At 45.3% G+C, this 10,482-nt stretch overlaps 1 protein-coding gene across 1 annotated transcript; it reads right to left on the bottom strand.

Moving 5' to 3' along the window:
• Window positions 1-4,873: 4,873 nt before the first annotated feature.
• Window positions 4,874-6,285, bottom strand: ACTL7A (actin like 7A; the record flags this gene model as incomplete). The annotated part of the gene is made up of 1 exon (XM_079706997.1): window positions 4,874-6,285. The coding sequence occupies exon 1, from the start codon at window positions 6,194-6,196 to the stop codon at window positions 4,874-4,876; it is 1,323 nt and encodes a 440-aa protein (XP_079563123.1). The 5' UTR covers window positions 6,197-6,285.
• Between the last annotated feature and the right edge of the window lie 4,197 nt (window positions 6,286-10,482).

Here is a 10,482-nt window from a genome sequence, read left to right as displayed (position 1 = left end):
TTGAGAGCGTATTTCTGGTATTTATGGTAATCAGGACATTGGGTTTCATTCCCAGCTACAGGTCGGAATCATATTGGGACAGTAGACAAATCACAGAATTGATTTGTGCCTCAGTTAATTGGGAATGTTTCGTGGCTGCTACCTCAAAAGTGTGAAGAAAAGTAAAATAACGTTTTTAAATTGTTTTATGTTCCTTGAGGAAAGCCTTATATATAAACAACATGGCTATTAGTGCTCCCAACATTTGGTCAAATTTAATCATTTAAATGACTTCACCTTGAACTAAAGCAGAATGAAAGGCAAAATCTCTCCTTTGATATTCTAAGCTTTCCTATGCTGACATTGCTTATTTTGTAATATCTTACCATGTCGTGTGCTTCCAGTTATAACTGGTTTGAGCCTCCTATCACTAGTGTCCATACGGACTATTTTTATTGCCTGTGAATGTTCTGCTAGAGTTAGCAGTGTTAGGGCTGGAAGAGATTAGAATTTCTGAAACAGTATTGCGTACGTTTGGGATGGTGAGCAGTGTGCATCATAGGCATGAACAGTAGTAAGTTACTCCTTTTTCTCCAAATGTTGCTTCTTTTAACATAATGTTTTTGTTAGTATCTAGGCCATTTCATTTATTTTTCTTGATGGTGCTTAACTGACCTCTGTCTTTTAGTTGTTTTCTTTGGAAGAAATGAGAATGTTATCTCTTTTTGGTGAGTCTAGAAAAAGCTCAGTTTTGTTGTTGTTGTTGTTTTGCTGTACGCGGGCCTCTCACTGCTGTGGCCTCTCCCGTTGCGGAGCACAGGCTCCCGACGCGCAGGCTCAGCGGCCATGGCTCACGGGCCCAGGCGCTCCGCGGCATGTGGGATCCTCTGGGGCCGGGGCACGAAGCCGTGTCCCCTGCATCGGCAGGCGGACTCACAACCGCTGCGCCACCAGGGAAGCCCGCTCTGTCTGTTTTGACAACAGTTTTGTGGCTGACTCTTGGGTAAGGTTATCAATCGCTTTCATGCTTTTAGTACCGGAAACAGACCTTTATTACTCTACGTAAACTAACAGGAAGTCAGAGTATAGGTATACCCAGAGTTGTGTAACTAAAGAAGGCTTTCCCTAATCTAGCAAAATGTAAACTATAGAATCTAGGTGTGTTCACTGTATAATTCAGCTTTTCTGTGTGTCTGAAAATTTTCTCAAAATAATAGAAAAAGAAGATCTATAATTAAGTGCCCAACGTTGAAAGGCTGCAACTGCTTTGTGACTACTCTTTGGTGTGGATTAATGAACATGGTTAATTACATGACATTTTAATATATTATAGTGCTCTTGCTCTGGATAATAGTAAAGGGACTCTGTCCTCTGAGCAAGATGGAATTTTATTCATTTGGAGAAGTAGCAGGTGGGAGCAGACCTTCCAAATTGAAGGCAAAGTCAAGGGCGAATTTATGGGGGAAAATGCTGTGTAAAGGCAAAGGAGAAACTCCTGGGAGTGATGAATGCTTAATTTGGGGGAAAGATTCTGTCAACTTCTAGAGAAGAGTATATAACTCTTCCCCCAAATTTGGGATCTTCCCAAATTCATGCTGCAGGAAGCTAAAAGCCTCAGTTATTTAGTTTGTCCCATGGAATCAGCTTTGTTCAGATGCTCCAGACATCAAGAGGAAACTTGCAGAGGATTGTCTCCTGTAATCAAAGTGTATTTTATATTTAGACTTTTTAAAAAACTGAGGCAGGCGCTAATGTTTTTATTATGCCTTTATGAATAGAGCTTGGTGTTATTTCTTAGCACTGCTGCATATTTTAAAATAAATTTATTTTTCACATATATCTACATATATACACACATATATTTATGTGTGTGTATGCATACATGTGCACACCTCTGAGGGGTTTTTCATAGCCGTAATTGAAGAGGCTGTTTTTAAAAATAAATAAAACTGACGATTCTTAGTAATTTAAGGTGACTACAAGTTTGGGAAGCAAAATTAGCTTTTTTCCTCCTCCCGTGTCGGCCCATAACCTTCTTTGCTTCACTAGAAGCACCACCTGGACAAGCCTTAGGAGTCTTTGGCTGTCCTTCCTTGTCTGTCATATTTAGTAGCAACTGAGTTGAGGATGAACATCTTAGATGCTAGGTAACCATAAATGTCTGAGATCTGTAGACAAGCCAAAGTTAATATGGTGATGTTTGGCAACCCTGAAGGCCTGCTCTTGATTCTTATTTTCTCTGTGCTCCCTAAGTCCTTGCCTATGCTTCATGCTTACACTAGGCTGTTCCTCCATTACTCTTACTAGCTTTGAAGTCCCAGGAACTTCAAGACCAACAGATGTCCTCTTGGTATACAGAAAGGATAAAGTCATGGGTCCACTCATCTTAGTGTCCTTGAACAAAGTCATTGAATCTCACTGAATCTTGCTTTTCTACAACCTTGTGTGCCCACTGGGCTAACCTGGGTTTCTCAGTCTCGGCACTGTTGATATTTTGGGTTACGGCATTCTTTGCTGTCCTGTGCCTATAGGATGTATAGCAGTATCCCTGGCCTCTACACATTTGATGCCAGTGCTACGTACCCTCTACTCCTGTTATGATAATCGCCAATATCTTTAGACATTGCCAAATGTCCCTTGGGGTTCAAAATTGTCCTCAGTTGAGAACCACTGGGCTAAGATGACGTCCAAATACTTACTAAAAACTATTCATCTCTTTTTATGTGTGAGGAGGATGCTTTTTTTCTGCAAGTGTGACTTATATGGATCAAGTGAGAGAATTCATAAAAGTGCTTTGAATGAGATCACACCGTTGTTTAGCCTTATATTGGTATTTTTCATTTTAAAATGCGGTATAGCATTTGGTCCTAGGATGGCCTGGGAGTTCCCATTCTCTAGAACCACGTCCCATGCCTCCCCTTCATCAAGACCCTCACCTTTTGGGGGGTAACCGACTGGGGGTTCATAGATCCCTTAAGGGATCTAAAATAGAGTCTTTCTGTGATCCTATGTATTTTATCTGATGCAGTTAAAAATATTATTCTATTATTCTGAGGGGTCCATAGGCTTTACCACCCTGCCAAAGAGGTCCAAAGGTTAAGAATTAACCAAACTTCAACCTGCCCATCAGTGAATGTTCATAGAGTGTTGACAGTAGTGGTTTGGGCAGAAACTGAGGTGAACGAGGCATACCTCTCTCAAGTCAATGTACCCAACTCCTAGCTGATTCCCTGATCCTCCAGGGTAAGGCTTAGTCCTTGCTGACTAAGCCCTTCTGTGGCTATTTCTGCTTCTCTACTCCAGCTTGCTAGTGCCAGCCAGCTGTGCTTACTGACCAGGCCTCCAGGGTGGGGCATTTAGGTCTTTCAAGGCTGTCTAGGCAAACCTGGAGGCTCTGAGAGTGGTTCTGTAGGGCTTTTCCCTGGGAATGGTAGAGATGCCACCACTCTCCTATGAGTGATTGAATGTGTGCGTCTTTGGGTGTATGTGTGGCTCAGGATCATAGTAGGGCATTTGGGCTCCTTTATAAGAGGTAGAATTCTACAAAATAATACTAGCTAACAACACTTGTGATCACCTCCTGGAGGCCACACACAGGTATTCAGATGTTTACCTCTGATATTTACATCAGCTGTGTGAGGTAGGCATTTGAATTCAATTTTACAGGTGAGCAGACTCAGGTCACGCAGCTCGTTGGAAGCAAAACAGTTTCAAATTGCAGAATCTAAAGCCCATGTTCTTTCCACTATTTTATGCTGTCTGCCAATGTTGGAGACAGGGCAGAGCATGTACTGGGGACTGTTCTAAAAAAACTGAAGGTCCAATTATAAACTGCCCCACAGGAATATCACAGAACATGCTGGGCTCTGGAAGGGCTTCCCGGACCATGAGGATCTTTACGTTCCTTCAGTTCCTTACTTGGGTTAGAATGACCAGCATGGACCAGCCTCCCACAAACCCACACTGCAGAACTGGCAGCCTCTATCCTGCGCCCGTTCCAGACTCCAGTTGTATACCCTGCAGGTTGATGGAGAATCCAGTCTGGACGGAGATGAGCATCTGCTGCTTGAAGTGTCTGGAGAATGGCTGTAGGTTGCACCCTCATGACCTTAGTGCTGATAACCCAAGATAAATCTGCCCCCAATTTTTTAAAGGGGGAAATCTATATAGCACCTATTCCCTGAAGAGTTTTTCCCTTAAGATACACATATCTTGCTCATAATACACCAGGTTTCAGCAGCCAGTCACCATGATGGCTTGGTAAGAACTGGTATTGAGACATAAATGACTATTGGAACTAAAAGAAAGTACAGTTAAAGCAGGCATCAGACATCTTCGTCAGCTCTTTCCAAGCCTTCAGAGTCACTGATCAAGTATGAAATGCACTCTGCTGCTTTGTGGGAGACTGAACCATTACAGCATACTTCCTGTTGGTGTTTATTGAAAGGGATCTTCTTATATGCCACAACAGCATTTACTCTATCTATCTAATCTATCTTTATCCCACTCCCCCTTCCAAGCAGAGTTTAACAATACTATAGTACATAAAGTGGGGAATATACAAAATAAGGGACAGAATAATTCTAGAGGTAGTTTCTGCCCCAAATACTTAAGCAATCAACCTATAAAGTACATCTTTTTGGTCCATGATCATTCCCCCCTTCTCCCCCAACCCCCTCGCTGTTGTTTTGGTAAATGGACATTTTAAGGCCGATGCTGCATGCATGAAGATCTCATTGCGTGAGGAAATAGAGAAACACACTGTGGAGGGAAACGTGAGGATTGTTTAATACTGCAGGAGTGAAATGGCTGGCTCAGCTCTCTCTGTGTGGGATGGGTGCTCATCCAGCAAAGCTGATGTGTGGCCACCAGAGAGACCATGCTTCATCGGAGTTCAGAAGCACCTTCTGTAGAGGAAGAAAGGCCCGTGTTCCTCGTACTCAAAGCGGTGGACCCACAGTGGTTGGAAGCCCCGAAGTGATGCTAGGATGGAGCCACCCGTCCACACCGCAGTGTCTCTTTCGGGCAACACGTTTACCTGGGGGGTGTCATTAGGACACATGTTGTTCAGCTCCTTCTGCAGACGGTTAGGGAAACCGCTGAGCATGCTGCTCCCCCCACAGAGTAGGATATTCCCCATGAGGTCTCGTTTGAGGGCGATGTCACACTTGTTAAGGCAGCACGCTGTCTGGATGTGGAGGCCCAGCTGCATGGACTTGATCAGAGAAGGCTTGAAGAACATTTCTGAGCAGAGGAACCTTTCCTGGCACAGGTGTATCTCCTGCCCATCCGGCAGGGTGTACCGGATCGTATGCTCAGTAGCTGGGACTTTCTTCTCTTCAGTGGGGTCCACGGCCACAAAGCAGCATTTCTTCTTGATGTCCTCCACAATGCCCAGCTGGTCCTCAGTGAAGTGTTTCCCCGAATTGTTCATCAGGCCCATCAAGTAGGTTGTCAAGTCAGAACCCGCATAGTCCAGCCGTCCGGTGATGCTGGGCAAAGGATAGCCCTCATAGATGGGAACTACGTAGGACACACCGTGGCCGACCTCCACAACCAGGCCGGAGGTCCTTCCGTAGGAGTACATGGACAGGCGGGACTGGTAGGCGATATGCATTGCGGGAGTTTTGAAGGTCTCAAACAGCATTTCAGCGTACTTCTCTCTATTGGTGTGTGGGCTCAGGGGTGGGTCTGAAACCAAGACCCCGTGCTCCTCTGGGGCAATCTTCATCTCTTGATGGAAGAGATAGTCCCAGGTATCCTGCACTGTATCCCAGTCCACGATGATGCCACGTCGCAGAGGATTAATTAGCTTGAGACGAACCTCTGGGTTGACAAGCTCGTGCCCCACGAATGTCTCCTTGCGATTGTCCCCAGTTTTGGCTGTCTCCATGTAGGGTTTGCCCACTGTGGATGAGATCACGTGGGTGGGCTTTGGCAGCCCAGCAAAGCCACATTTACAGTAGCCCGTGCCAAGGTCCACGACCACTGCTTTGGTCAACGCTAGCTTGGACGTCTTATTGACCACAGGTGATTTCGTAGGTTCTTCCGGCTCTGAATGGTTACGGCGAACCCACACTGCCCGCTTTGCTGGGCCATCCTTTAAGGAGGCAGTCTGGAGGACCCGTGTCTGCAGGGAGGCCTGTTCACCCATTCTCTCGGAAGCCCCATCCCCTATGATTGCCGCCTGTGGAGCCCACATGCTCTCGAGAGCCATTTTGCTCTCAGAAATTTCCTCAATCCCACTGGCCTCAAGTCCTGAGAGGCTTAAAGCAGAGGGCAACTTGAGAATTTCCCCAGTGATGACATCACCCATTATGACATAATCCAGTGTCCCAGGGCTTTCTAGATACTGGGAACCTTTGTCCTGTCCTGTCTACCCTAAGGGTAGATTTGAAAGCGTTTTTAAAGTGACTTACTTTTTTCTAAATTTTGTAATAAACATGGTTTATCCAATCAATTAATATGTATTGAGGGCTTGCTATGTGCAAGGCAGGCGGCTGTGAAAAAGAAAGACAAAAATCTCTGCCCTTGTAGAGCTTACATTCGAGTCAGTGGGGACTGGGGAGAGACAGACAATAACCAAAATAAATATATGTTAGAAGATGTTAATGGCAAAAGAGAAAAGCAAAGCAGGGAAGGCTGGGGGGAGGGTGGCTGTGTTCATGTGCCATGTATTTTTCTCCCTGAGATGGTGACACTTGAGTGAGGACCTGCAGGAGGTGAGGGAGAGTGCAACGTGTATATCAGGGAGCAGCAGGGGCAGACGACTGTGGGTTAGAGCAGGGTCTGCAAACTCAGAACTGCAGCCTATTTTTTTAATAAAGTTTTATTGGATCACAGCCATGCTCATTCGTTCACATATTGTCTATCTCTGCTTTTATGCTACAACCTCAGAGTTGAGTCATTGCAATAAGTACTGTATGGCCTACAAAGCTGAAAATGAGTATCGACTCTCTGGCCCTTTACAGAAAAGGTTTGCTGCTTCCCAAGTTAGAGGATTCCAAGAAGACCAGTGTGGCTGCAGTGGAGAGAGCAAGGAAAAGTAGAGATGGGAGAAGGGGTCGGGGAGGGAGAGCAGCTCACGTTAGGCCTCATAGGCCATTGCTAGGGCTTCGGCTCTAACTCTGTGTGAGGTCAGAAAGCACTAGAGAACTTTGAGCAGAGAGTTGACACCATCTGATTTAGATTTTAGCAGGACCAATGGCTGCTATGGTGACCATGCCAAGCACTTCTGTCCCACTTATTTCTTAGGGCAACCTGCAGGGGAATTATTTTTGGACACATATTTGCGCACATACTCCTCCTTTGTCCAGGTCATTGGGTTGACAATGAAATTAGACCCTACAGTCCCACTGATGAGAACACTGAGGCTCTTGGGTACATAGCCCACCCAAGGATATCCAGCCAGCAGTGCCAAGTTCTGCTGACTGCGACTTCTTCCCAGGGGTGTCCCTTGATGTGACCCAACATGTGTCTCTGAGGCTGCTTGGCCACTGTATCACATGCCATCTCTGAAGTTGGGCCTGTTGGTGCTGACACCTGCTGCTCTCAAGGTGCCCAGGATCCATCCTTCTGTTATGCAACACCGTGCTCTTATTAAAGAGGCAATCACTACAATGGTGGGCTTTCTCCTTTAAGGAAGTTACTGGGGATGCTCTTTACTCCTTCTGGGATATGAGAGAAGAAAAGGACCGAGTCCAGTTTCATGAGCCTTGCGACTATGTGATAGGGGCAGCTTCTTGGTTCAATGGGTAGAGGAGGAGATGGTATTGAATTTTGAAAGAAGAATAAGAAAGTACTTTTCTCTATGCCTGGCTGCCTGAGAAATAGTTTACTTACCTCTGCTTTTCAGGGGTTTGCATGGCCAACTTGGATTGTCTGACTTTATTTCAAGAGAACTTGTATGACAACCAAAGGTGTATTTAGTTTAGAATCATCCATTTTCTTTCTCCTAAACCCACCTCTCGATTTCTGAGAAATATGCAGTTGCTTAGTACATTTTTACTGCCCTGGAGTCTTGTAAGAGCCTATATTAGTTTCCTATTTAGACTGTAACAAATTACCACAAATGTCATGGCTTAAAACACAAATTTATTATCCTGCAATTCTGGAGGTTAGAAGCCCACAGTCAGTCTTAGTGGGCTAAAATCACAGTCTCAGCAGGGCCTCGTTCCTTCTGGAGGCTCTAAGGGATAATCCTTTTCCAGCCCTTAGATGCTGCCTACCTTCCTTGGCTTGTGGCCCCTTCCTTCCTCTTCAAAGACCTCTCAGACTTCTGCTTCCACCGTCATATCTCCTTATCTGAACTTGACCCTCCTGTCTCCCTCTTCTTAAGATACTTCTTATTACTGTGGGCCCACCTGGATAATCGAGGGTTGTTAATCTCCCCATTGCAAACTCCTTAGCTCACATCTGCAAAGTCCCTTTTACCATGAAAGGTAACATATTCACAGGTTCCAGGAATTCAGATGTGAATATCTTTGGGGGACCATTCTTCACCCTCTGTCACTCGACCTGTGCATCCCACTTCACTAAGACACTCAGAGCCTGACATGCTCTGTTTCACAGGCTCCTCCCCCACTGCCCATGCTTGCTGTCCTTAGCGCTTTCTGTCATCACAGGTGGGAGAGGTGCTGTGCTAGCTTAAGGCCAATTGCTCCATCTAGCCTGTAACGTCCATGGGCACAGGGACTCTCAGGGTCCATCCCCACATCCTTCAGGCTAAAGCCAATGGTCACATTTCACTCCTTTTACTTCACCTCTCAGGATTTTGCATGCTTGGATGCTGTCTTTCACATCACCCTTTGTGACCCTTCTCTCTGGGTCAGCACACAGTGGTATCAATGATGGAAGGATATAGAGACTGTTGGCACACTGCACCCATAACCTCCACTGCCTGGCACCCACAACCATGCACACCTGTCACCAGCCATTTAAGGCATATGTGGGCTCCTGGGGGTCTCTGGTGAGGTCCCTCTAGGTAGAGACACTCTATGTTGCTCATGCTTTCTTGGGCCGTATTTTCTCATGGGATAACACCTACTTTTGCTCCTCTGGCCCAAGACCAAAAAAACCATGAGATCCTTCTTGAAAGCAACGCTGAGACTCTCCCCTAATGTGGAGAAAGAAAACATGAAAAAATTAGACCAAGAAACACATTTCTCCCTGAGGTGGTACCCTTGATCCTAGCTTTGTTTTTTGGGACACCACCCACCCTTGACCTTTGGAGGAAAGGTGAACCAGGCCCTGTAATTTTAGCAGCTAAGGAGGGAAGAAAGAGAATCTAGTAAGGAAAAGGCCAAAGTACGTTTCTTTTCACGAAAGCAAATTCCTAGATCCCACCCCCACTTTACTGAATCTGAATGTTTCGAGCCTAAGACTGTCGAGACCTAGGAATCAAACTCTTCAATATGTTGGCCTTTGGGAATCTCTGAGTCAAGCTCCCAGCAAAGAAAAGAATTCCTTGTCAAACAGACAGTGAACCTCATTCCCAAAGCTCAGCCCTCAGTGTGATAACCCCAATACTAAGACTAACCAGTTTCCTTGAGGTGGAAGGGAAAGGAGTTGTCTTCAGAAGGTGGAGGTACTCTCCTGAGGACTAAATCTAGATCATTTCTCTTCCCCGAGCTCCATAATCCACAGTCTAGGGGCCTCTGGACATCTCTAAGTCAGCACGCCCCAAATGGAACTCATTGCCTTCCCCTGTATAACCGCTCTCGCCCCTGTATCCTCTGTCTATATATGAGGAGTCCTACCATCCACCTAGATGCTCAAGCCTGAAACCTGGAGGCGGTGGATAGGGATCAATCTGATGAGGGGATATAACACTATCAAAATCAGGTTCGACTAACATTTTGAGTAGTTTGCCCAAGCTCATACAGATTATAATAATGGAGCCAGATTTGAACTCGGGTCTTCTGAGTCCAGTTCCTTACTCCTCTTTCTACTCTGTACTGTCTTTCCATAAGGAGTGGAAGAAGAGGAGGCTTAGGGGGTCCACGTGCATTGCCTTTAAATAGCCTAAGTGTTGTCACATGGAAGAATTAGCTTGCCTTGCACAACCTGAAAAGTAGACCCAAGACCAATTAATGGTTTCTTCAGAGAGTTACAGATGTCAATCCAATGTGAGGAAAAGTTTGTCCCTCACAGCTGTCCATGCCAGGTCAAGTGTCTAATCCTCAGGTTCTGTGATTTTGAGATACCACCAGTGGAACTTGGTGGTGCTCATAACTGAAATCCTTATACAGTTGTTTCCCACATAATCCAGTTCCCTAGAGCCATGTTCCAAGAAACAATTCAGCAAACAGAAATTCCCATGAGTTCTTTATTAACATTCTTATATGTTCCACAGCAGTATTTCTTATGTCTTAAAAATCCCTCTTTTCTTTCTTATCGATGTCACCTAATCCTTCAACTACTTCTGCTCTTATTAAGTTTCCCAGAAAACTTCCTTAGCCCCAGTTGTTTCTCTTCCCCTTTTCCTCCTGTTCCTTTACCAAA

This window comes from Hyperoodon ampullatus (assembly GCF_949752795.1).
Source record: "Hyperoodon ampullatus genome assembly, chromosome: 6".
Lineage (NCBI taxonomy): Eukaryota > Metazoa > Chordata > Mammalia > Artiodactyla > Ziphiidae > Hyperoodon > Hyperoodon ampullatus.
Note: the sequence above shows the minus strand (reverse complement) of the source record. Positions and strands in the feature narration are given on the sequence as shown.